Raw genomic sequence first — 27,156 nt, 5'->3', positions numbered from 1 at the left:
TGATCCAATATGGCTGCTTTCAAGAATGCAGCCATGTCCCAGATGTAGCCTAAAAAATAGGCCCCCTCACACATTACTTGCTGGGGTATTCAGACATTTCATTTTCCCTTTCGTTTCTGAAATAAAAGAGTGTCCTCTGACTCTTGACTCACCCTGTATATATGATTCCTATTCCAAAACCAAGTTCTGTGCAGTTAATTTGCTAAAACAATACACATCTCCCTCTGAGGCTTGTAATTCTGGTACATTTCCCCAAACGAAAAGCCACAACTGGAAGCTAACTCATGAAAGAATCCATCACATTCTCTTTGTTAGTCTGCCTCTGAAAAGGCAGGGAGAGCTCCATGAGTGTCCAGTGAATGAAAAACCAGTTGGAATTGAAACTGATCAATTTATTTAGGGGTTGTATCCCACTGCCTCAGTATCTGAGTGTGATCCCACATGCTTTTTGATGTGTGAAGCCGCAGCTCAAGTGCACACTGCATAAAGTTCCCCTGCTCTGCTATTCTGTTTGGTCTTCTCCTCCCTCCTCATACATTACATTGATTAGACTGCTATTTTTTTTTTCCTGATGTAATTCCCAAATTGTAGGCCACTTCCCAGCAGGAGACCACAGGGATTTGTGAGGAGGGCGGGAGCTAAAATTAAATCCCCATTATCATCCATTTACTGCCCTGAAATACTACATTCTGGCTACAACTATCCCTGCCTGTCCTCCTTTTCTATGGCCACTGAAATGACTGTGTGCTGGTTTGTTAAAAATGACCAAGAGCTAGGGCATTGTCAGAGTTTTTCCAGGAACTCAGATTCAGAGCGCTCGGAGTGGTCTTTCTTCAGTCTAAGTGCAGCAGTGGTCTCAACACTCCAAAGCTTTTAGCCCTTACTGATGGTGGCCATTGTGATTGCACTCAGGAACTAACCCTTAAAAAGCCTCCCCTGTTTTAATTGTAAAAACACATTCAAACAATTTTGAGACCATTTTATTTACAATCCAAAGTGACAGGCTATCAGCCATCGTACTGACACCTAGTGGACTGAATGTATCATTAGCTGTGTGTATGTGAAACGCAATAGGACACCACCCAGATATTGATACACATTCACCACATAGAATAATTACAACTTTAAACCACAAATAAGAGTGTGTATATGAATGAATATCTGTATGTGTGTATGCCCAGATATGGATTGGCACTCTATCCTGGGTGAACTCCCTGGTGCCCAATGCAGTTCTCTAGGTGGACGGACTTTCCTGGTTGAGAGTACGCTGTGAGCATTTGGCTGCTGTTTCTTGCCTGTGTGTGTGTGTGTGTGTGTGTGTGGATTGAATGTTGATTGGAAAGTGTCCTTGGGTATTTAGAAAGGTGCTACACCAGTGTAAATATAAAATAAATAAAAAAAAAGCAAGCCTCAGTAGACAGTATTTAGGACACTTCAAACACAGGCTTATTTTAAACATGGCCGCCTCCTCTCTGTGTGGGACCCGCTGTATGGAGTGTAAACAAATTCAAAACACTTTGATTCCTCATTTGATGCGAGTTGCAATTTATTAAAAGTAAATAAATCAAAGGTAATCCCTCTCTTAAAGGTTGTATTCTGTTTTCTGGTGGTGAAAATATCTGCTGCTTCAAAATATTTTCACCCTCACAGATCTCTGTATTGAGGGTCAGTTTCAGTGTAGGCGTATCATTGCTGTGAGAGTGTAACTGCCTAGTGTTGAAACCGGTCCCTCCGGGCTGATGATATTAGCTTGGACACTTTTGGACTGGACACTTCTACTCGGAATCAGCTCGGAGTCTCAGTCCCATTTTAGTCACAGTAAAAATGTGGGTAATTATCCCAGTGCTGAGGCAGTGGGTTGAGCAGTCACGAAGTCTGGCCTCAGTCAGCACAATTTTGGGTTCCCTTACTTTAGTATGCGCAGCTTCTCTCCAGCTATTGGTGGGAAAAATATATGACTTTATCATTTCTAGAATGTGTTTCTGTTTTGTTTTTTTAGGTTTTGACTGGAACCTGGTCTTTAAGTGGGACTACATGACTCTGGAGCAGAGGAGAGCACGGCAGGGGAACCCTATCGCCCCCATCAAGTGAGATTGCGCTTCAATTCTCTGGTTAACGGGGACATATTCTAGGCTTCTTCAGGGGGGTTTTAAAGAAATGTCTGTGACATGCTTTCGCCAGAAGGAACCAACAGTACAGCCCTGTTCAGAACAAACCATTTCAGCCCCTGTTCCTTTAAATGATAATGAGCCGCTGTTCACCCCGACGATCTGTTTACTTTAGGTGTCTATCTTCTCTGATCTGATTGTTTGTTTTGCTCTGTTTGCGCTCGTTCTTGCACTTACACATAAACGCAGCTCCTGCTCTGTGATTGGAGGGACTCAGAGGAGGGGGCGGGACAACTCTGAAGTCTGCACTCTATGTAAGATGCAGCACAAAATCAGAACGACTCATAAAATGACTGGGTGGTGTTGTTTCCCAGTGTGTGGGACGGTAGACCCTCCACGTGCCCAAATTAACGTGCACACTGGTTTACTTCATAACACAGTATTATCCCATTTATAGTTTGGCTTTGTCTCTGATAGCAGTAGTGTGTCTTAACCTTGGATCATTTTGTTTGTACTCCTGTTTTTTATTGTGACTAAGATTAATTCACCTTGGAAAAGCAAACTCACTCGTAGATGACTTTATTAGACAGAACAAACCGCTCTTTGTCTGAGATGCTGTTTATTTACATGTGTTTACAAATGCTTCACTGTTCAGGGAGCATCTGAAGATGGATAATTATTAGCTCAAGGGAACAAAGACTAGTGACATCTCAGCTGAGGTAGAAACCACCCTTCACTTTCCACAACAAATACCTTAAGCACTTTATATAATAGCTACATTACAGCAAGATTCAGCTGTTGTTTGTGCGGCGTGTTGACTTAAACGTGGTACAGTGATTTTATGAGGCTTTTAACACAACAATCAAAGCACTTCGCAACTCAGGGACTTTACGAGGATGACAGTGATTACTGAGCGTAATATGAGCATAAAAACGATCATTTGGGGTGGAAAGAGGAACGAAGAGAATCCTGCTGGTGTGAGACTCCTCATAGGCTTTTACATGGGTTCCTTAATCTCTCTTGTCAGCATAAGATCTTTTTTATTTTCATCAAACCAGTGATGTTCTTTTGATAGCTAAAACCCAAGTATCTGAAGTATGCTATTTTGGCAACTCTGAGGGAACAGGGCTGTCCTCAGGATAAACAGGATAAGGCACTGCTTCTGAGACAGTGTGAGAATGAAACGTGATGCTGAAACTAGGGCGCAGCTATTGAATGATGTGTTTAAATTGGCATGAAATGAAGCTTTAAAGGCAGTATCATGTGATTCTTCTTCCCCCCTGTTTCAGGACTCCGATGATCGCTGGTGGCCTCTTCGTCATGGACAAAAGTTACTTTGAGGAGCTGGGGAAATATGACATGATGATGGACGTGTGGGGTGGTGAAAATCTCGGTGAGAGCAGCAGCTGGATCAGCTTTTTAAGTGCACTTCACACAGACTAGTGTGGCTTTGAAAAGCACTGACTCAAGTAGAAACAAACTTGGATCTGAAGATGGCTTGATACTGAAACTTTCATGGGACTAGTTGCATGTTGTGATGGTTGAGTTAACTTAAAAATATGCTAATAAGCGGGGTCTTGTTTATAACCACCCACCCTCCACGATGATGTGATGCGCTATTAGCATTTTGATTCGCTTTTTCTTGCTACAAATGTTCACTTTTTTGGGGGCCATAAAGTCACAGCTGCACATGAGCAGAAACGCTAGCGACACTATGGCAGCTTTTACATTGCTGAACGCTGCTGTTGCTCATTTACAGTGGCAGTTTAAGGCAGTATTGATGTAACCTCTGAAACAAAACAGGCAACTGAAATGGCTCCCTACTCCATTAGTATTGTGCTATGTAGTGAGACACTAAGAAGCATTAAGAAACGCAAGTGGATTCGGACACTTACGCTGTCGGTTGCTTAGTAACAAAGAAACTCTCAAAGTTTTAGGGCCACGGCATTGAAAACAAAAAATACAGTTCTGAGATTAAAGTCTGCACTTATAATGGGACACAATGTATTGTTGAAGTCATACTGTGGTATAGATTTCAGGAATAAATACTCAGTCCTCTGGCACATCAGAGAACTGTTGTTAGGATCTGAACGTTGTGCAAGAACCCGTTTATCCTGAAGAGGGCGTGTAGTTTCACAGGATACAATTAATGGTCACGAGGTAGTGGAACTCCAGTGTGCCCACGAGGCTCCATCGCATTATGGCTCATGGACTTATACAATGAACTAAAGCTGTATGCGTCGCAGTAAGGCGGCTGAACTGACGGGGTTAGTTGTCATGTGGATGGAAGCGTTTAATAAATATTTCTGTTCACTTAATTGACTGCTTCTGTCACAACTCACTCTACGGCGCACAGACTGTGAGTCTGTCTGTTTAAATATTATAATTAATAATAATCCAAACAGTTTTTCTCTAAATATTCTGACTTTATTCTTGGAATGTTTCTGACTTTAATCTCAGAATTCTGCCTTTGTTCTCTGAATTGAATTCCGTCATAGCATTCAGCTCAAGTAGTGAACTACGTTGTTTTATAAACATTTACAAGGCATTGTGGGAGATTTTAGTGTCCCCAAAATTACACTCGAATTTGACTTAACGATTTGGAGAAAATGGCCGACGTAGTTCAGTGAAGTTGATTCTGATCTCAACTAATGTAAAGTAATGTAATGCGTTGCCTTTTTTAACACGATCACTGAACAAATTACTGAAACTATTTCATAATTCTGACAACTTCACCATTGGTGTAAATGTGGAAAAGTGGCCTAAAATAATTATGAGTGATTCCATATAAATGACATATAAAGCTGTGGAAAACTGCTACAAATCCAGCTGTCCACTCAGGAGGCTGTGTTCGTCTTCAAGAAACCTTAACAAGGTATGGTCTGGTTGGTGCTGTTGGCCTGAAGAGTGAGTGCATGAGAAAACATTGCAGTAGCATCCTAAAAGTGGGTGTATTTATCAAGCTGCCCAGAAAAGTTTCATTCCTGTGAAAGAAATCTCCAGCCCACACGTCGGCTTTTACCAGCCTCACTGTCCACTCAGGTCACAATGGCAGAGCTGTTGCTTTTTTCCCTCTCAGTGTTTCTGGCTCGGAGATCCGCCTGCCTGTTAAATAGTGCAGTGTGAGAGTCCATGAGGTAGACTCATTTTCAGAGTTCGAACCCTGTCTGTGGCGTTGATGGATACCGAGCGAGGGGGGGAGCCCTGACTCATTTCACAAACGCAGCATTTATTACAGCTGCAGCGGTGGTGGAAAAGGTCGCAGGAATCCAGCAACTAATGCCTCCACTGCAGGGCTGAGGAAAGTTTCAGTTTTGCAGATGGAACAGTCTGAAGGCCTGGGAAACACGGCTGAGAGAAATGCAGTGTCACGGAGTTGTAATGTCTCGCTTTTAAAAGTACACACAAGCTTAATACGGCGGGTTTGTTAAACCGGAGGATTATTATTGAGTTGCTATGGGAACTACAGCTGTGGTCCTAAATATTCAGTTGCACAAACACAGCTTGTACACTGAACTACCACTGGATTAGGAACACCTACCTTGTATCTACACACTTTGTCCATTTTAGCAGCTCCACTGCTCATCAATAGCCAGGACCACCACATTTTATACCACCATCTACTGTAAATCATAATGTTCCACCATCTACTGTAAATAATGTTTCAGATGAACAGACACTGTTACTGTAGCGAAGGGTGGCCTGCTGGTTGTTCCTTCATAGCATTTCAGGAGTTGATGTTTGTTGGAATAAACCTTTATAGATGTTAATGTTTCATGAAAGAGACTAATGTAGGTGTCTACTGTGAACTACTGTAGTGTACCCAAATGATCTCCAGTCTCAGTATCTTTGTGTGTGTGTATATTTCAGAGATCTCATTCCGCGTGTGGCAGTGTGGGGGCAGTCTGGAGATCATTCCCTGCAGTCGAGTGGGACACGTCTTCAGGAAGCAGCATCCCTACACTTTTCCTGGAGGCAGCGGGACTGTGTTCGCCAGGTAACTGCAGCACACGGGGTGTGAAACGCAGCTACAGCTTTGTGTACAGGCTTTAAACTAGTTTCTCTATTCTGCACCAGGGTCGTGGATTGTTTATTAATCAGTTAATTAATGAGCTATAAGTGGGCTGATGCCTTGACTCTCGGGTGTCCTGTGTAGAGCAATGACGAGGACTGAGAAGCGTTGCTGAATTGACAAAGTTATAATTGTATTCACACAACTGGGTAAAAAATAAACAGTAGTTAATGTATTGTTTTAAAAAAGCCCAATCTGTGATGTGATATATTCAGTGTAAAGAAACATAAATCCAAGCCCTCATGTAAATCCCAACAGTGTAGCCACGAATTTATCAAACAAAATGGTGCCGAGAGTGCAGCCTGGCTTGGCTGAAGAGCTCCACCCAGTGGTTGAAAGTGAAAACACATCATAGTTCAAATTACACACTTATCAACTATGTTGTGATCTTCATTGACCATACAGGAGCACTTTGTAGTTCTTCAGTTATAGACTGTAGGTCTTCTGTTGCTCTGCATACTTTATTAACTATTTTTGTACCCTGTTCACCAATGGTCGGGACCACAACAGCGCAGGTTGTTATTGATGTGAGTTGTGCTGATACGAGTGGATCAGACACAGCAGTTAGCCAAACACATCCCCAACAGCCCACATAATCTTGACCTTTCGTTCTTATGGTTGTCTCTTCCCTTCAGGAACACCAGAAGAGCAGCAGAGGTCTGGATGGATGATTTCAAGAACTTTTACTATGCCGCTGTGCCTTCTGCACGGAACGTACCCTACGGGAAGTAAGTAGGATCCCAAAAGGACTTTAAAGTGCGATTAGTTCATTTACATCTAATGCCACATTTTTTGTGTAAATGAAATGTAAAGACCCATTCTTTAAATAGCTTCCTTTAAATAAGGTTCTCTTCCCTGACAGTATTCAGAGCAGATTGGAAATGAAGAAGAGGCTGGGCTGCAAGCCGTTCAAGTGGTACCTTGAGAATGTCTACCCAGAACTCCGGTGAGATCCGAAGATGTTTACTTGAGTAATGCTGAGTATTATGGAGTATTGCGCCAGTGCCATCCCTGAGCTTGTGAAAAAGAGCAGCGGAAAGAAGTAAAAGTGAATGCTCCTTGAGTTGCACTGACCACAGCCCCAGAAAAAACACAGACGGGGCATTTTCCTGTTTCTATTTCCTTGCAAATTCCTTGTGTGTTCAAATCAAAAAGCAGATAACATGCTGCACCATAACTCTTTTTGGAGTTTCTTTATCTTGACATGCACGAGGCTGTCGTTACAGTCGTACTGAAGAACATGCTGTTCTTTGGTTCCAGCTGCGAACCAATTTTGTGGTTCCAGAACGTATTTATATCAATCCCTTTGCATTTGATTTATTGGCTTTAACTGGTCAGAGACCTGAATGGAGCCCCTAAATAACCAATGAAATTAAGACTAAAGTTAACACAGTCTGTGTTCATGTGTACTGTGGACCTCTGGTGTGTATTAGCACCAAAATATAACTGCTGCACTATTTCAAATGGAAAGGAAACTATTATAACTACCTGATATCAGCCTCTTGTGCAGAGCCAAACTAAATTTACACTATTTACTTCCAACTCCCTGCAGTCTGCACAGACTAATCTGATGTTTTCCCCACCAAGAACATCCTCCAAAATTGATTTATTTATTTTTGATTCAACGCAATCAGAAAGGTGATGTAGATGTTCCCATGTGTCTCGTGTGTATCAGGGTAGGTTTGTTTTGGTGCGTTTATCTTGATTCCTAGTTTTATAGCATGTGCTGCCCATTTTTTATTGGTTTAGACAACTTTATAAAGTGTACTTAAGGCTTAATATTCTACCGTTTAACAAACAAACGTGTATGGTAGTGTTTACAAAAACTGAAACTCAAAGAACATCTTAAAAATACAAAAATTGTCAGGTCACAAATAATAAACCGGTACAGGGCTGTGATTACGTTTTCAGTTTTTTTTTCTTTTTTTCTTTTTTGCTATTTTTGACTTGTTCAGGGTCCCTGACCATCAAGACATCGCATTCGGCGCTCTGCAGCAGGGAGGGAACTGTCTAGACACATTGGGGCACTTTGCTGATGGTGTGGTGGGGGTCTACGAGTGCCACAACGCTGGGGGCAACCAGGTATCATTCAGAGCACAGGTATAATATGGAGCAGTGTACAGTACAGAGCAGAGATCACTGGTGAGCACTCGACCACAGATGGGGGTTAAAGGGTCCACACCCAGAGAGGACTGTACCTAGAACTTTGTACCTAGAACAAACACTGCACCGTCCACTAACCTGAACTGTCCTTGTTTATGTACAAATCCTTGCATCTCCACTGTTGTCACTCATTTATTGGCATATGCACGGCAGAGCTATTATTTTACACTGTCTAAAAGTTAAATGATGACAGTGATATGACTTCCATTACGACCTAAATAAGTACAGTATGTGTATGAAATACATACGTTTTTAAGTGTCTTCTGTGAACCCGTGATTGCTGGAATTGCCTTGATTTTAATCTTATATGAATCCGGCAAGTGAAATCACACAGGCTGAAACTAATCCAGCTCAAACGGGACTCTAGTTTCATTCTTTGCTCCGTTTCCTCAGGAATGGGCCTTAACCAAGGACAAGTCTGTGAAGCACATGGACCTGTGTCTGACGGTGGTGGACCGCACAGCGGGGTCTCAAATCAAACTGCAGGGCTGCAGGGAAAATGACAGCAGACAGGTAAGTGATGTCTGTCTCCTCTGAATGTGTTCGAATGTCGGTGGTGAGTTGATAAGGACTGTGATGATCCACTCTTTCACAAATGTTTGTAGAAACAGTCTGCATGCCTAGGTGCTTGTTTTTCTGCACCTGCATGGTACCACAGTAGGACGCCACCTGTGCAGTTCAGTTGTGAAATTTCCTCATTACTAAATATTCCACAGTCGACTGTCAGTGGTATCATAACAAAGTGGAAGAGATTGGGAACCACAGCAACTCGGCCAAGAAGTGGTAGGCCACTTCTGCATTACTGAATGCAGTAAAATGACAGCGGGGTCAGCGGATGCTGAGGCGTATATTGCACAGAGGTCGGCAACTTTCTGCAGAGTCAATTGCTACAGGCCCTCCAAACTTCATGTAGCCTGCAGATTAGAACAGTGCGTAGAGAGCTTCATGGAATGGGTTTTCATGGCTGAGCAGCTGCATCCAAGCCTAACATCACCAAGCGCAATGCAAAGCGTCAGATGCAGTGGTGTAAAGCATGGCGCCACTGGACATTAGAGCAGTGGAGACGGGTTCTCTGGTGTTGTCATCCAGTGGATGAGTCTGGGTTTGGCGGTTTCCAGGAGAACGTTACTTGTCTGACTGCATTGTGTCAAGTGTAAAGTTTGGTGGAGGGGGGGATTATGGTGTGGGGTAGTTTTTCAGGAGTTTTGCGGCCCCCGTATTTCCAGTGAAAGAAACACTTAATGCTTTAGGGAATTTCATGCTTCCAATGTCGTGGGAACAGTTTGGTTACGGCCCCTTCCTGTTCTAACTTGACTGTGCCCCAGTGCACAAAGCAAGGTCCATAAAGACATAGCTGAGTGAATTTGTTGTGGAAGAATTTGAGTCCTGACCTCAACCTGATCAAACACCTTTGGGATGAATTAGTGCGGAGACTGCAAGCCAGGCCTCGTCCTACATCAGTGTCTGACCTCACAAATGCGCTTCTGGAAAATGGCCCTTAATCACACTCCTTAAGTAACATACTTTAAAACATGTGTGTGACTCCTCGTATTGTGGCACAATTCAGACACAGGCTCTTGTGGGTAATACACAAAGCAGATAAATTAAGCTCAAACTTAAGCTTGTCCAATAGGAAAAGAGCAGAGGGACATTCCTATTGGACAGTCCTCAATTTTGGGCTTACATTACCTGAGCAGGTAGTGTCGTAGTCATATAGCTCCAGGGACCTGGAGGTTGTGGGTTCGATTCCCACTCCGGGTGACTGTCTGTGACGAGTGTGGTGTGTTCTCCCTGTGTCTGCGTGGGTTTCCTCTGGGTGACTGTCTGTGAGGTGTGGTGTGTTCTCTTTGTGTCCGCATGGGTTTCCTCCGGGTGACTGTCTGTGAGGAGTGTGGTGTGTTCTCCCTGTGTCTGCGTGGGTTTCCTCCGGGTGACTGTCTGTGAGGAGTGTGGTGTGTTCTCCCTGTGTATGCATGGGTTTCCTCCGGGTGACTGTGAGGGGTGTGGTGGGTTCTCCCTGTGTCTGCATGGGTTTCCTCCGGGTGACTGTCTGTGAGGAATGTGGTGTGTTCTCCCTGTGTCTGCGTGGGTTTCCTCCGGGTGACTGTCTGTGAGGAGTGTGGTGTGTTCTCCCTGTGTCTGCGTGGGTTTCCTCCGGGTGACTGTCTGTGAGGAGTGTGGTGTGTTCTCCCTGTGTCTGCGTGGGTAACTGAACTGATTAAGCGCTTACAGATAATTGTCACAGTGCCACATTCGTTTTACTGTTTCTAATTCTATCTTGATGATAAACTACGTGTTTATTAGATATATTCACAAACTTGTTGCATATGCAGTTATTGAGTACAAATAGTTTCTATAAAACATGGCAGTTCCAGGAAGAAGCCCATCTTTTCCAGCTGGGTGTGAGCATGTTGGTGCATGTAAAGACGAAGGTGATGACGTGTCCTCTGTTTCTCCGTCTCTTCCGTTTACAGAAATGGGAACAGATTGAAAATAACACCAAGCTGCGGCACGTGGGCAGCAACCTGTGTCTGGACAGTCGGAGCGCCCGCAGCGGGGGTCTGACGGTGGAGGTGTGCAGCCCCTCCCTCAACCAGCAGTGGAAGTTCACCCTCAACCTGCAGCCCTAATCCAGCTCCTTCTGTCTCTCCATCACGCCCCGACTCCAGCTCCCAGAGCAGCCCCTCGCCCCGCGCCTCGGGGTCAGAGCTCTGCTCTCTGAGGAACACTGCCCCAAAGCAGTCCGACTGCTCACGCCTCCCGGGGGCCACGGGGCCGCGCGCTAACGGACAATGACAAACACGATGACTTTTTCCATCCAACTATATACCTCACTAATTTGTTTTTCTTTGTTTGTTGGGTTTTTTTTTTCCTTTTTGATCCAGCTCTTGGAAAAGTGAATCTAAACTTTAATTTAAAAAGAAAAAATCAACAAAAATAGGAAATAAAGATAGATTTTTGTTTCTCTTCCTGTTTCTGACGCCAGCCAAAATGATTTGACTTGGGTTTGTTGCTGTTTTTCCTTTTCTTTTATTATTTTTTAAATTTCACATCTTTTGTTGTTTTTAAACAAAGGTGACTCTGCTGTCTTTTTTCTTTTTTGTTGTTGTTGTTGTTTTCTTTTTCATAACCAACATTGTCGAATGTAAGTGACTCCCTGAGGCTCCTACCGTCTGGAATTTTAATGACCATCCTTCGGTTCAGCTCTTCAACCTTTCTTTTTATTATTATTTTTTTGTTTTCTCTGCCACAGGATGTGTGTGTGTGTGTGTGTGTAAGAGAGTCAGTGTGTGCGTGTGCACATTCACACACACCTTCATTGACTATGGATTTTCCAGGCCTTTCACCTGGCTGATGTATACAGAGTCCACGTAGGAAAAAAACAAAAGAAAAGTAAGGGCCAGCTTTTTTCTCTCTCTTTTTTTCTTCTATAGTTTCTATCAAATTGTTTCTCCGTCTGTCTTGCGTCTTGAAGATGCAGTGTGTAAAGGTTTGAACTGCTTCCTGCCCGGCCTCTGGAGAGGAGAACGGAGGTGTGGACACGGGCGGCGCTGCTGCTGGACACACAGCGGAGCGGGTAGCACTGGCTGCTACCGTTCAGCACCGGCCCCACCGCCCCATTTACCCACAGAACTTACAGTGATGACTTCTCCCCACACTTAGCCCAGCCTTCTCCTGTCCTGAGGACTTCTTGGTTCTAGTGCTACTTTATAGTTATTTAGGTTAATCCAGTGGTCGACGTGTTCACCGTAACTGCTCCAGCTCGTGTTATCATCATGAAGAAGTGGAATTCCAGTGACGGGAACGTTTCCTTGGTGCACAAACTCATTGTTTATTTGATCACTTCTAGTTCTTTGTATTAATTCTGATCATGAGCTTCCTAGCACAGAGCTGGTAGTGGACAGCACCGGACGTTAATTTGTTTATTACACATTGTGTTGTTACTTGATTTTCTCCGATATGAGGTGACGATATCCATAGCCTATTATCCATGCTACTGTAAACAAAGGGCAACTGACCGGCTCTCATCACGTGTGGGCTCTAACTGGACACGAAAACATCTGTCCATCTCTCTCTCTCTCTTTTGTTCTTTCTTTCTGACTCTCGATCATGTTACATTCGTTCCTTCATTTCTGTGGTTCACTTTTAATTACGGTACTCCACCTGATGCTGTGATGCTGTTTGTTTTTTGGGAAGATGTCTGTTTTAACAGAAAGTCTCTGTTTAAATATCGCAGTCGGGATCGCCCTGTAGCATTCTGTAATTTATTCTAGACGAGACCCAACGAGTCTGACCTACTGTAATCACGTATCAGAACTTGTTAGTCCTGCTTTTTGTATTTTTATTTCTTTTTCCTTGTTTCCACTACACGCCCTCTGTGTTTTTTTGAGATACAGAGCACCACAGGTCCTCAGACATGGATCTAACGGCGCTGCAAACACAAGTGAAGGCCTTGTAACTTACGGATATCAGCAGTGGGCGACTGTCACAAACACGTGCTGAAGTTTCCCTAGTCTCTCACCCAGAGTGAGGTAGTGTGAGGTGTGAGCTAAGCTTCAGAGGGCAAAAGACCCTGCTATTGACCTTTAAGTCACCTTTCGCCAGTCAAAATGGAGAAGCCAGTGACCTACGATTGCCTATGATTTCCACGTCGCGATGCCGTCTTTGGTGCAGTGGCTGAAGACAACGTTGTGTGTGAGTTTACGGGAGGAAACCTTTATTTGATCAAATGGAGTTGGGCCAAATTCTGAAATACATGATGATGATGAGTTTTGGTGTTGGACTGAGTGTTTACAAAGCACAGTGTGCCAAAGTTCTTCGCTGTTGGTTCATTTGTCTCAGCATTATTCAAGAACAGGACAGTATCAGATAATGAAGGACATGAGACCCCACTTTTTTTTTTTTTTTTTATTGAATCCCCCGCCTTTTCTTTGACAAATGGTTTTGGGTGTTTCTCAGATTTTCAGTTTCTCTTAAATCCAAGTCTCGACTTTGCATTTGTCGGCGAGGGAGACACCACGGGGTCAAGAGTTGTACAAGTGTATATGTGTGTATATACGATATGTATGTCCATGCATGTACATAATAAACACATACAGTTGCAGTTAATAGTGATTTGGTCAACTGTACAGCGCTTGTATTTGTTCATTGTTTTATAGATATGGCAAAAGGTTTACTTTGAATGAGGAAAAAAAATTAACTTAAATAAAATTTATATATATATCTACATATATATAAATAACCAGCTGTGGCGTTTTTATTTATTTATTATTTTTGATCATTATGGAGATTTTAATGAGATTTCTCTCTGTGTTCTTCCCCAGAATCACATTTCCCCCAGTGGCCATCATTAATCCCGCGTGACATTATTAATCAGGCACTGTCCAGAGCGTGTTCGTACCTTGTGAACCACATAATTAGGAAAATATAATAATCTAGAACTTACTACGGCTAACGTATTAGTGAACTGCGTAAAGCTGCTTCATCACAGACATGGGTCCAGGTCCCTGCTCACAAAGGAACTTCACATTTCATAGGTGTGAGTCTTTAAGAAAGACACCCTGCTTTACCCAGCCTCTGTAACGTGATTAAACATGTAACTCATGTATTCCTTCATTTTCTCTAAAATGTCTTCATCCCAATCAGGGGTCGGAGCCTACCTGGAATCATCGGGCGTTAATCAGGAACACACCCTGGACAAGGGCACCACACGTTCACCCACGAGGTGCAGCTGGAACCCTGGAGTCTACCTGCAGCACCACATTTCAGCCCTAAACTTGTTCTTTATGAATAATGTTGTAAATGCAACCGATTAATATTAGGTCTACGGGTTTTAAAGTGTATTGTGTAGTGTGGAATTATCATTCAAAGTTCAAAATGGCTCCCTCTCTTGTTACATTATGGTAAGTGTTTATAGTGTTCAAAACTATTACTGCTATTTTATTTATTTATTTATTTAAAAATAAAAATCTAACATAAAAAATCAGCTAAACCAAAACCCTCACATACCTTGGGATAATATTGTATCCAAAAGAACAGAACTAATCCACGCATGTGTCTTTCCAGCACTTTTCCTTTGATGGAACTACTGAATGCAGTAAAGAAAACTCTTCTCGCTTGCCGTCTTCAAAATACTTCATTATTACGTTCTATTCATTCATTATCTGTAAGCGCTGATCCAGTTCAGGGTCGCAGTGGGTCCGGAGCCTACCTCGAATCACTGGGCGCAAGGCGGGAATACACCCTGGAGGGGGCGCCAGTGCTTTGTAAGGCAGCGCACACACACACACATCTACAGACACTTTTGAGTCGCCAATCCACCTACCAATGTTTTTGGACTGTGGGAGGAAACGGGAGCACCCGGAGGAAACCCACGTCGACACAGGGAGAACACACCAACTCCTCACAGACAGTCGCTCGGGGTGGGACTTGAACCCACAACCTCCAGGTCCCTGGAGCTGTGACTGCAACTTTATATTAGGTTATATATATATATTAAATGTTAATTGTGATACTAATATTTTTACATATTTAAATTACAATTGCTGCAAACAAAAATATATAAAATAATGCTGTATGATTTATTCGATTGTTTTAATATTTACTGGGGAGCTGTGTAATATGGAAAAAGAGGCCCTTGGCAGTGTTTCTGCATGCCTTTTAATCAGTGTGTATCTGGGTCAGTAAGAAATGACTGGCAGAGATTTGGAGGCATGCTGGACTTGCTGGCAACATCATGTCAGTTATATGCAGCGCTGTCACTCAATGCTCTGCTGCTTCCCCTGGCAAAGTCTCTAGCATTTGTATAACCAAGATGCTACAAAGCTAAGAACATGATCATGGGTTTTTCCTGCAGAATCCTGCAGGATTTCTATAATTCAGAATAAAACCATGGACTCACACCGTGGTCACCTTTAACAAAATGGTGTAAAAAAAGAAAAGAATCATGAACGTTTATTAGTGTGCAAAGGTACAGTGAAAAGTGAAGGAGATGAAGGTCAGTGTGGTGGTCAGACAGTGGCGCTGCAGTCACTCGGACAGTGAAGCTAACATTACAGTACATTAGCACAGGAGCAGACTCACAGGTTACTCTTCAACAATAAAGGAGGTGGTTAACAGCGAGGAAACATTACATTCACAACAGTCATACATGTGTAACCTCATAGACACAGGATCTGTACAGTGATGGTCTGTGGTGGTTATTTGTTGACACATTTTGGTCCAGTGTACTACTAGTTAGCTACTAGTTTCCTTCAAGCTTCAACAGTTTGGATCAGTTCACAATTTGTCAAAGTCCAAGAAAACAGCTATTGTTTTGAACATAATTTGAATGGTGGAAGTGTCCTTTGTTTCGTGTGAAGTATGAACCAACAGAAATGGCCTTGTGAAGCGTTTAAACGACAAGATGTTAACATTAACATAGGAGTTACGGAGTTGTTCTTTGTTTTTTGTGAGTGATGAATTGCTAACAGTTTTCTTTTATTTTTTCTAAGCACCCAACCAGTGCCTACATTCTTCCCCCTACAGTGTAACATCTATTGCACTACACTACATCACTGTAGTAACAAAACCCTGAGGATACCCAGGACCAAGTCCTCAGGAGAAGTCAAGACTAGTCCCAATCTCTCTGACCCCCATTTATTCACACAAGCCCCAGTCAGAGGAAGGGTGGGCGTGTCCTCACAGAGTTGCTGTGGAAACAAGTTAAACGTTTGGCGACTTATTCGTTGCATCAGATCAGCGTCAGCGGCATCAACCCGTTACATGTTATAAACCACTCGGTTGGTTATTAATACAAAACACATGGCAATGAAGTGAAGTGGAAGCTACATTGAATGAAGTATTTACAAGAATTTAAAAAATAATAATAAAATTACTGAACAGAAAAGGTACACAACGCAATCATACAGATTAAAGAAGCACTACTTCACATTAAAAGCATATCTCAAAAACATCTAGAAACATCTAGAAAAAGGATAAAACATTTCTTTTCCCAACAAAACATACAAATACAAAATAGGCCAAATATACTGTAGAACCTCTTCGTGAAAATATTGCACTCTTTTTATTATTTATTTATTTATTTTCCTCTCTCAAAGACTGGACATGAAGCTTCAAGTGTGCATGCACAAGCTGTAACTGCACCAGAACAGACCGCATTAAAACCCAGTGGGGAGTATTTTCTAGGCATGCTGTTGATTTTTCTCACCAAATGGCAATGTTGAGTAAGATCAGATGAGCTGGAGAAGAGCAGCAGTCCGGTGAACCGGTCAGGATTTACTACTGAGCCCTTGGTATGGCTTAGGTCCATTTAGAGTCGGTTCCATTTCCATCCCGTCCTGGAGAAACGTGGAGGACGGTGGCGGACGTTCGAGTACGGCGCTTGTCCACACAGTAACGACATACGAGTGCTGATCAGCTGCTCTGACAACATTCAATAAAAACAGCAGCCATGCATTTAACTTTACTAACATCTATGGCATTTCCGAACCAAAACAGGAAGGTCAGGGCCGCGGTGGCCACAGCACAGTGATAAAGAGGCAGGGATAAAGCACTACTACCTGAGGGGAAGAGGCAAAGCTTGAACATTGGCTTCGCAGTGGTTCAAAAGGCTAGAGTTGACTTTAATTGATATTTCTCTGTGGATTATATTGATGGGTTATATTCCTGTCAGAACCCAAGGGCAGATTTATCATGAGGCTGAAGTGACCAATTACACGTATTTAATTGCCATTTTTCATCCTCTCTTCATCACTCTTCTAATACATCGCACACTCATTCTCTGATAACTTCACTTAGTGTAAATACCGCATTTAAATTAACCCCTGACCCCACACACAAACACACACAAGGAGAAAATGTATTTACAGTTGTTTCTGGTCCTATTCCCACATGGATTTTCTCCTGAGATTACACCAATGTGGAGGAAAGAGAAGGTCACTCTTCTCTGGGCTTCCCTCAGATTCCACAAAGTGAAGGATTACAGGAGTGGATATGACATTAATAAAGAGTACCACGCCCTTTGTTTGGTTCAACTTTAATCTTGGGCTTATAATTAGGGATGCACCGTGATATTGGAATTATATCCGTATCAGGATGTGTCTGATTTTTTTTTTTTTTTTTAAAGATTTGACTGGTAATTCAAACTCATTTTTTATAACACTTATCATCGCTGTCCAAAGAAAAACACTCATTGTCTGTAAGCACTTATCCAGTTCAGGGTCGCGGTGGGTCCGGGGCCTACCCGGAATCACTGGGCGCAAGGCAGGAACACACCCTGGAGGGGGCGCCAGTCCTTCGCAGGGTGACACTCACTCACACCTACGGACACTTCTGAGTAGCCTATCAGAGCACTGGAGGAAACCCACGCAGACACAGGGAGAACACACCAAACCCCTCACAGACAGTCACCTAGAGCAGGACTCGAACCCACAACCCCAAGACCCTTGTAAAAAAAAGTGTATTACAGGGGAATGCAAACAAAACCTTAAATTTCAATGAAAGTCCAAGTGATTTTGGAGCATTTCTACCGGTTCATTCGTCATGAAATGTTCATACAGTGTAACAAACAACTGCTGTGTTCAAATAATGCAGTAAAAAAAAAAGTCAGACATGAAGATACATGTTTTTTTCTTTGGACAGCAATAATTTACTGTACTCTGAAAGGGCAGAATGTTAAGACAATCTGCATCTCACTCGTTACACTCGATTTGGTACCTCCTACAAAGCCTCATGTCCTAAAAGCTTTGAAGACCCTCGTAATAATTAGTAAATTCAGCTGTACCCATAGTAGACACAGGCATTCAATTAGGCAGCCAGCATAGGGCTGTAAATACTGGAATGTTTCTCTGGAGTGATGGAGTCCAGTGCCGTTGGGATGAGTCTGAGGTGCTGGTTCCGCGCAATCCAACACAGGGCATCACACGCTCACCCGAACAAAGCCAATCCACCTACCAGCGTGTGTTTCCGGACTGTGGGAGGAAACTGGAGGACCTGGAGGAAACCCACACAGACACTGGGAGAACACACGAAATTCCTGACAGACTGACCTGAGGCAAGGACTGAACCCAGGACTCTCCTCCGAGAGCCTGGAGCTGTGTGGCAGCACCACTTCCTGCAGCGTCACCGTGCTGGTTGGCAGATATGAATAAGAACCAAATATCAGACCGGGATTAGCCCGGAATTCCAATAATCGGTGCATCCCCAATTTATAACATCATTTTGGTTTGTACTGTACATCTCCCTTAGAATCAAAAGTGCAAAAATACAAGGATACAAGGAGGAAAGTGCATTAGACTGGCCACAGATACTACTCTTCTGTAGCTGTTGGACAAGTGGCAAAGAGCCAGATTTACTTCCAATGTGGCAACATCAGGAATAAGGTTGCATCAGTAACAGACCTAAAAAAATAATAGGTATTAAGTGACAGTAAACTTAAAGGAGCAATCAGTCGCTGTCTCCTATGAATCTTCATTTTACTGAACAGCCATTATACTGACACCTGGTGGCCTGGATGTGTCAGACATTGTGTGTAATCATTTAAAATGGCCACCTTCGTGTGTGGGACCCACTCTATGGGGTATAATCTTGGCCATTCTCCACATTTGAGTTGCACTTATAACAACAACAACAACAAAAAACAATTATTCTCTGATATTTTTTAGTGGTAAAATGACCTCCTGCTCCTTTAAGCTTCATTGACAACATTGACTCAAAATCTGGGAACACAGAGGTTTTCCTTTCAACAAAAGCTGGGATATAATGGGTTAAATGGCACTATATTCTCAGTTGATTAGGATGTGTGTTATCAGTGCTGCATGTTACGGTTGATATGCTGCCGACAAACAGAGCGAATCCACAACAGTTCACCTCAGGGTTCAGACTACTACAGATACTACACACTCCGAATATAAAAATCATTGCACATGTACAAGGGCACATCTTTTCATTTTCATCATGCAGCAGGAGGGAGCACACACAGGGATGGACGGTGTATGTACACGGGGTGGGGGGGGGGGTTATTATAGGTACAGTGTTGTGTGGTGTTCGATATGAGCCCAGATTTAAATAGAAATATTCTTCGCAGAATCAGACTTGGAGTGGGTCACAGATGGCAGGTGTTGAAGTGTCATTATTGGGAGCACTGTGAGTATCTGGCTGTGTGTACTCATGTGTGTGTGTGTGTGTGTGTGTGTGTGTGTGTGTGTGTGTGTGTATCAGTGTGTTTCAGTGCATTTTATACAGCATTTGGTCACTTCACTGGGTGGGTGAGCAGTCATCCAAGTCCAGGAGCTCCTTGACCAACCTCTCTCCGAACTGGGCGCGGCTGTATCGCTTTCCATGGTAGGCGTCTGACATCTTGTAGAGGATGTAGGCGTTGTTGATGGCGATGCTGATGGTCAGCCAGAACACCTGCTGCCACGTCTTATTGGGCTTGTGAAAAATGAAATACCTGCGTTCACACACATGCAAAAAAAATTAAATAATAAAAATGAAAAGCAGCCTTAGCCTCAAATGCTTACAAAATGGTCTGATTAGATCTGCCTTTTAATGTGGTGCAACACACTGCCCTAACTGCTGGAGTAATGATCTGGGGAGCCATCACATATGACAGGACGGTCCTCCCTAGTACTGATATGAGAGACACTAACAGGTCAGTGATATGTGCAGGATGTTGGGATACCAGTTTCTGCAACCTAAGAAGGTGCGGGATCTACAGGCCCAGCTGCAACAAACGTGTGGACAACTGTGCAACAGGATGCCATACACATCCCAATACACAACATAACAGTTTCTTATGTTGTATCCAGGCTAGAGTCAGGTAAGCTGTCTTATATAAATCAAAAAATGCTTATTTTCAGAATTTCAGATCAAATTTAAAACCATTTATTTATTTTATTTTTATAATAAATAATTCAAAAGAGTGTTGTGCTGCGTACAGAACCCCCCCCAAACCCCCCACCCCCAACCCCACCGCGTCTCATCAGCCCCAGAGCAGGAGCATGTGTTCTGTTTTTTTATACATACTGTGGTAGTGTTTATATTGAAGAAATATGTGTAATTTAAGGGGTGAATAACCAGCATTACTTCTTTGGGAGGGTGTTTTTTGTAGATACAGTACCTTCCAGATTTATTAGCCCCCTCGGTAAAAATGACCAGCTGAAAAACTATACACATTTGTACCAAGGTTGTTCATCACTGTCAATGACAGTGTTTAGCGAAGCAGAAAGGACAGACAAAATGAGGCGTACTTGCTGTATTTGTCGTCATATTTGCAGATGTAGCTCAGGTGTGCCGCGAAAGCTTCCACAGCGAGGGGGCAGGGGATTTCTCCACTTTTCCTCTTGATAATCACCCCTAGAACCAAAGCACAAGCGTCAGTGTGGCCTAAATACACAGGATTTACATCTGACACTCAGCCAGCAAGGCCCAGAGCTGAGGTATTTGGTGTTGGACAGATGCTCTGAGTGAAAGGGACTGGCGTATTACTGAGCAATTACAACAAACCCCTTTGACTAAGCTTCAGCAAAATGAAAGCACTGATAACTAATAAACCACTGGTAGAAGCACTGAGAGAGCCTCGCGATCAGATGGAAAGCATTACCAGGGCTCTGATGGGGCACCACCTCCCATCTGTCGCATTAAAGAGCTGCCTGAATATCACACTGATATTCACTCATCACAGAGTGAGATACTGCGTACAGACTGGACCTCAACACCTCAACAGGACACACTCAAGAAAATCCAGCTCCACACTTGCTTCACAGCCACAGCACAACTCCTATGGTTCTGAAATGACGTGTTGTTATGAAGACTGAGATAAAGTAACAGACAAAAAAAAAAAAAGAATACTATAAATAAGTTTATTATTTATTCTTTATTATTTAATATATTTAATTATTATTTGTTAAAAACCGCCCTGTAAAGGATGTGTTCCTGCCTTGCGTCCAATGATTTAGAGTAGATTCCAGACCTATGGTAATGATAAAGCAGTTACTGAAGATGAATGAACGTGTTAAAAAACTGTTTGACTTCAGACATTTATTACAGAAATTGTCTAATCAGGATTATTAAAGATACTCAGATAAAAACAGAAAGTGATTAGGGCTTGTGTTTGGCCCCCAACTAGGATGAAGTCTAAAGTAGTTAATGTTCAGAAACTGCAGCTCGTTTTTGTGCTTCAACTCGAAATAATGCTTTGTGAAAGGGCTCTGTTTTTGCTTAAAATAATACTATTACTGTCTATAATAGGAAACCTGATTCAAAATCTTGACCCTCTCCATCTTTCAGTGTAATGTGAGGGAAACTCAAGGTTTTCAGCTGTTGTCAATCCAGAATCTGCTGCGTAAGTCTTTCTAAAATCTGCAGACGTTAATCTCTCAGCAGCGCTTCTGTTCCACTTAGCAGCTTTTGTCAATTCTGGGAATTTCATAAAGCTATTAACGTGATTTGCAGTTTCTCCAATAATGTCAGATAGATACACCAACCAGCATCAGAGATACACCAACTTTAAAACCACCTCCTTGTTTCTATCCGCCTGTTAAGTATGACGCCCCTCGTGACGTTTTGCCATTTCCGGATCCAGCAGCCTTTGGTCCCATTTCATATATTCATAATACATGTTTACGTAGAGTGACCAGATCTGAGATGGGGGGGGGGGGGTGTTCCTTCCCCTCGCTGCCGTTGTACGCTTAGCTGAACCTGTGTGTGCTTTTAGGTTGTTTACACCTTTATTTGCTACACAAAACATGGGATTTTTTTTTAATTCATCCAGGAACTTACATTTACGTTTCGGCATAGCTGCTCGAGATGAGGGTGGGTACATGAGCTTTGCCTGACGTAAACAAGGACTACTGACGTGCAGACTGACCAATTAAATATTTACAGAGAAGGTTATCGACCAATAACGGTAGCTCTACAGTCAGACTGTCCAATCAGAAGATTTTACGCTACTTCACCACGCTCCCTTCTCACTCAAGCGAACCAATCGGAGTAGGGGAGGGCGGGACTAGTTTGTGAACGAAACCTCTCGAAGTTCTGTCAGCTCTAGAAAAACAAAATCCCGGACATTTTTTAAGTCTAAAAAAAGAGGACATGTCCGGGTACAAGAGTACGTCTGGTCACCCTAGTTTACGGCTTGAATAAAGCTGAATATCTCAATCAATTCTGTTATCTTGGTTCAGGGGTTCATTAAAAGGAATACATTAAACGTAAAATGAAGCAAACGTGTCTTTGGCAGCGCTGTTTGTACATTCGCAGCTCATTTAGATCTGTTGTGCGTCCCGCTCACGGTCAGTCCCGATTTTCTAACGAGTTGTGCTACCGATTGCCTAATATAAAGGAGCTAGATTTTGTGCTAGTAGTTTTTACTTTTATTTTAACTCGCTAGAAGGTCTGAAAAGTCACTAGCGGCAAAATCACCAAGCTGGCCATACCGAGCAGTTTGGACCCGGACATGACGTTTCACAAGGTCGATACGTCACGAGGTTACAAGCGGATAGTAACGACCATACAGGAGCACTTTGTAGTTCTACAATTACAGGCTGTAGTTACAGGTGGATTACAGTCTGTAATTAAAGAACTACACAGTGCACCTATTAACCATTAAAATAGAAAGGAGGAGGTGGTTTTAATGTTATGGCTGATAGTAAAGGCAGATCAATAACCTTGAGTAGGTACAGCTTGGTTATTTTTAGAGGAATTCAATTTATAGAGGAAACAGTTATCAGACAATGAAGCACACACTGCTGTTTTTGAGGAGCCCTGCGGTTTTAATGAAGAAGAAAAAAAAAAAAGAAAATGGACACGTCTCATGCGGAGCTGCTGTCAGGATGGATCAAGGCATCAGTTCCAAGAAAAGTGAAAAGCATGACAGGGAACATAATGTGATGTAGCTTTGGGTTTCGCAATCCATCAACTGGCTCGACATGAACTTAATCCACTCACATCAGCATACAAAACCACTTAACTCCACTTCCTGACAGGAGGCCGGCAAATGACTTCTGGATAAGCGTGTGTATGAGAGAACTATCTCTGATTCCACTGTTCTGCAATTGAATTGGGTCTTTTTAAAAGCATAAAATGTCCACGTTTTTTAGACACCCTTTGTAGTGACAGAATTCAGCTTTAGGGTCAGGGTTGCGGTGGGTCTGGAGTCCAGCCAGAATCACTGGGGAAAAGGTATGTACACACACTGGACAAGGCACCAGTCTATCCCACTGGACAAGGCATCACACACTCACATTTCACACAGCCAATGGGAGGAAACCCACAGAGATACAGAGAGACCACAAACTCCTCATAGACTGCCACCCAAAGCCTGGGATTGAACCCAGGAGCTCATGACACACATGATCATATTTTATTGTGGAAGCACAACTTATCCCTGCTTTTAATATATCACTGTGCATTGTAGCCGCCATTTTGAGGACATACTCAGTACTAATAAATATGACAATATGTGATGTTTAAACTATTTTATTACTTCTTTTCAAACATTTAGAGGCAAAATTAAAGAAATATTATTGAGGAACCTTGACCTGTTTATCCGTGTCATTATTGTAAACAGAGCCCTGTTCCGTCCAACTGTGTCCTTCAGCAGAGATGCAGGCTGCATCCCAAATAGCACCAAACTAGCAACACTGTGCACTTCGCACTCTGTAAACGCAAGAATACGACTACTTTGACAAGGATACGTAAAGATTATAGCTATTTTTTTACAATTAGAATTACAACACACTACAGAAGTGCAGTAACTGTTAGTTTATGACCTACACTGTGCCCTACGTAGGGTGTAATAAGGGATTTGGGATTCAGCCTGTTTTGCAGTAGCATGGAAACATCACTTTTCATCTCATATTTTCCGACATGGAGAACCCTTAAAGCCTCTGCAGAAAAGCGGATGTTCTTACTGCAGCAAAGGCTTATTACCACCTTTCATTTTTGTCAATTCATCTCCTGTATGAATTGCACAGATCACCGAAGTGAAGCCACTGGGTTCATACCTTGTTTCGTGGGTGAGTATGCATTGGTGAGGAACCTGAAGTTGCCCTTGTTGTACCAGCTGATGAGGGACATGTTGCCTTTCATCTTGATGCGATATTGACCCCTCTGCTGTGGACCCTCGGGGTTGCGAAGCATGGACGGGGGCAAGCCGGTACAGTCACTCTTCCTGGTGCTCAGCAGCCCACAGCAGTAGATATCTACACAAGAGATCAGGACAACTGTCAACACAATGGGTCAGAAAGGACAAGTAATGCTTGCATAATTTTAGCTTCTCATGCATACATATCAAACAGTGAAATAACCTTTATCAGATTTACTCTAAAACTGTTATCTATGGTCTCTGGAGCATAAACTAAAGCCCCCAAATCACATAAAACAACTCTGATGACATTCCCACTGGAGCTAGCAGAGATCTGATCATTCCTGTCTATCAGCGTCCCTATTAGGCCCGGTGCTAATCTCCATTTTATGGGTTAATTTAAGATGAGAGCTGTGTCCGTTGAGGTAAAGTGTTTAAAGGAAGGGTAAATTGGTGTTTAACCTTGATGCCGTAAGTGCAGAAAGCTTCATTTGTCCTTAATGTTCAAACTGCCCTTGTTCCTCTAATTACTAGGAGGTACCATACACACCAAAAGTGAAGCTAATGTAAGACGACACACTCTCCTCTTCTGAAATCTCAAGGTTGACTTCAGTGGACTCTGTCCATTTGGAACGTGCTTGCCTTGTGGATAATGGAAAACGGCAGGGGAGGAGGAACATGGGCTGGGGAGGAGATTAGAATCAGATACGGAGAGGCGGAAAGAGCTGACAAAATGAGATCAAGTGAAGATAGTTTGAGTGTTATATAAAGTCTAAGCACCGTGAATCCAGTTCAGTTCATCTTCACATGAGCCAGAACATTAGGACCAATCCCAGGAAAACAGTGATTATCTCCAGGTCTGGGATAGATTCATTTATAAGCAAACAACCAGTTCTTAGTCTTACACCGAGGCCAGATCTGACGTATCGTTTTTGTCAGAGTTTGCCCCTAAAAGGCAAAGCTTCAGTAAATGACTACCACGATGGGATTGAGGATGGACAGACTACAAACTGCCAAACAACAAAGTAACCAATGCTCATCAACGCCTGAGAGGAAAGTAGACTGTCCACAGAACTGAACTAATTCTAATCAGTTCCAAGGCTTCTCTTAACAGAATCAGTTCACTCACTTCCTCTATTGGTGGATGTTGTTGTGTGTCCTTCCAATGCAGTTCGTAACCTGGGGGTTATGTTTGATTCCAAGCTTAATCTTGATCTACACTGTCAACTCCCTTCTTGAAATTACATTCTTCCACTTACTAAACACGAATCAAAAATCTGATAATCTCTCTCCCTCACTGTTGCTGAAAAACTCATTCACTCATTTATCTCAAACGTCCCCTCTCTGGTATGGAGCTCCAGAGGGTTCAAAACTTCTTGCCTACACCAGCTCGCATCGACACATTACCCCTGAGTCTTCCCTGGCTCCCTGTTAAATACTGTATTCAGTTTAAAATCCTCTTGCTCACATACTAAGCTATAAATAAATAAACTTGCCCCTATCCTACCTCTCAGATCATCTTCAGTCCTATAGACCGTCACAACATCAACACAATTCTAAATGAAGTGAGGATTCAATTCAATTCGATTTCCAGAATACAGGAGTATTGCCCTCATGGTATGAACTCTACCAGTAATCTCCCTTGAGCCTAAAGAGAGAGGCAATACGGTTCTGACACTGACGAGCACTCACCCTGCTTCTCAAACTCCTGGAACAGGTTGAGGCTGGTGATGCTGGGGCCAGTGAAGATGGTGGCGTTGCGTCCGGCCAGATTCTGACAGAGCTGCTTGGCCACCATGCTGTGGAGCTGCGGCTTCTTCAGGGTGTCCAGACCATCTGGACCAGGGGCTTCCTTCAGATGGACATAGACCTACAGACAGGAGGCATTAGTTAACTTGTTACTTTACATAAAAATACATCTGATTCATATGGACATCGGATAATAATTAACTTTGTTAACGTTTACAGGAAAATGCGGTCACTTCCTCAGTCTCCGCATCATTCAACTGACACTAAATGGACAAGCTACACTCTCAAAAGAAATGTCAGTGTGGTAGTACCCTTGAGGGATGTTTTGTACTTTGGGATCATTATTGTACCATATTCTTTTTTAGATTTAGATTTTTATGTTGCGTTGATTTCTCTCCATTCATCTCCAGGACTTTCATTCATTAGTTTATTGTCTGTAACCACTTATCCAGTTCAGGGACGCGGTGGGTTCCGAAGCTTACCTGGGCACCAACACACTAGGCGGGAACACACTCTGGAGGGGGCGCATGTCCTTCGCAGGGTGACACACACATTCACTCACACCTACGGACAGTCCAATTACCAACGTGTTTTTGGACCGTGGGAGGAAACCGGAGCATCCGGAGGAAACCCACTCTGATACACCAACACACAGGGCTCCAACCCCCAACACCAGGAGCTCCCTGGAGCTGTGTGACTGCGACACACCGCTCATTTTATTTACATAGTTTACATAGTTCTGTAATGAAAGCTTACAAATACTCACAACTAGACTTTAACACCACTGTTGTCTTTACACTGTCTGTACCTTTAGTGACAATAATGTACCTGTACAGTACCTTTTTTTCTGACAATATAGAGTCCATGATCTTGGCATAAATCATTGCACAAGGGTCTCAGATTCCTCTCTGGCCTGTGAATGCTTCAGCTCAACCTAGTTACTTTTTAAAATACTAAAATAAAGACCTATATAAAAAAAT

At 42.9% G+C, this 27,156-nt stretch overlaps 2 protein-coding genes across 3 annotated transcripts in view; one reads left to right on the top strand and one right to left on the bottom strand.

The window, feature by feature from the left end:
* galnt2 (UDP-N-acetyl-alpha-D-galactosamine:polypeptide N-acetylgalactosaminyltransferase 2) overlaps positions 1-11,560 on the top strand; it is a 116,537-nt gene extending 104,977 nt beyond the window's left edge. For both annotated transcript variants that reach the window (XM_066678994.1, XM_066678993.1), the window contains 8 exons: positions 2,000-2,087; positions 3,398-3,501; positions 5,979-6,105; positions 6,816-6,908; positions 7,043-7,126; positions 8,136-8,262; positions 8,737-8,856; positions 10,818-11,560. In XM_066678994.1, coding sequence (XP_066535091.1) covers positions 2,000-2,087; positions 3,398-3,501; positions 5,979-6,105; positions 6,816-6,908; positions 7,043-7,126; positions 8,136-8,262; positions 8,737-8,856; positions 10,818-10,973 — 899 coding nt within the window. In that variant the 3' untranslated portion in view covers positions 10,974-11,560. The remainder of the gene's footprint in view (positions 1-1,999; positions 2,088-3,397; positions 3,502-5,978; positions 6,106-6,815; positions 6,909-7,042; positions 7,127-8,135; positions 8,263-8,736; positions 8,857-10,817) is intronic.
* A 3,627-nt stretch (positions 11,561-15,187) lies between these two features.
* Positions 15,188-27,156, bottom strand: part of pgbd5 (piggyBac transposable element derived 5) — a 36,228-nt gene continuing 24,259 nt past the window's right edge. The window contains exons 4-7 of the mRNA XM_066679458.1: positions 26,120-26,297; positions 24,348-24,545; positions 20,595-20,700; positions 15,188-19,795 (exon numbers count right to left, since the gene is read on the bottom strand). Coding sequence (XP_066535555.1) covers positions 19,600-19,795; positions 20,595-20,700; positions 24,348-24,545; positions 26,120-26,297 — 678 coding nt within the window. The 3' untranslated portion in view covers positions 15,188-19,599. The remainder of the gene's footprint in view (positions 19,796-20,594; positions 20,701-24,347; positions 24,546-26,119; positions 26,298-27,156) is intronic.

This window comes from Hoplias malabaricus, chromosome 8, assembly GCF_029633855.1.
Source record: "Hoplias malabaricus isolate fHopMal1 chromosome 8, fHopMal1.hap1, whole genome shotgun sequence".
NCBI classification, from domain to species: Eukaryota; Metazoa; Chordata; class Actinopteri; order Characiformes; family Erythrinidae; genus Hoplias; species Hoplias malabaricus.
The sequence above is the reverse complement of the archived record's forward strand: the minus strand, read 5'-3'. Positions and strand labels throughout refer to the sequence as shown.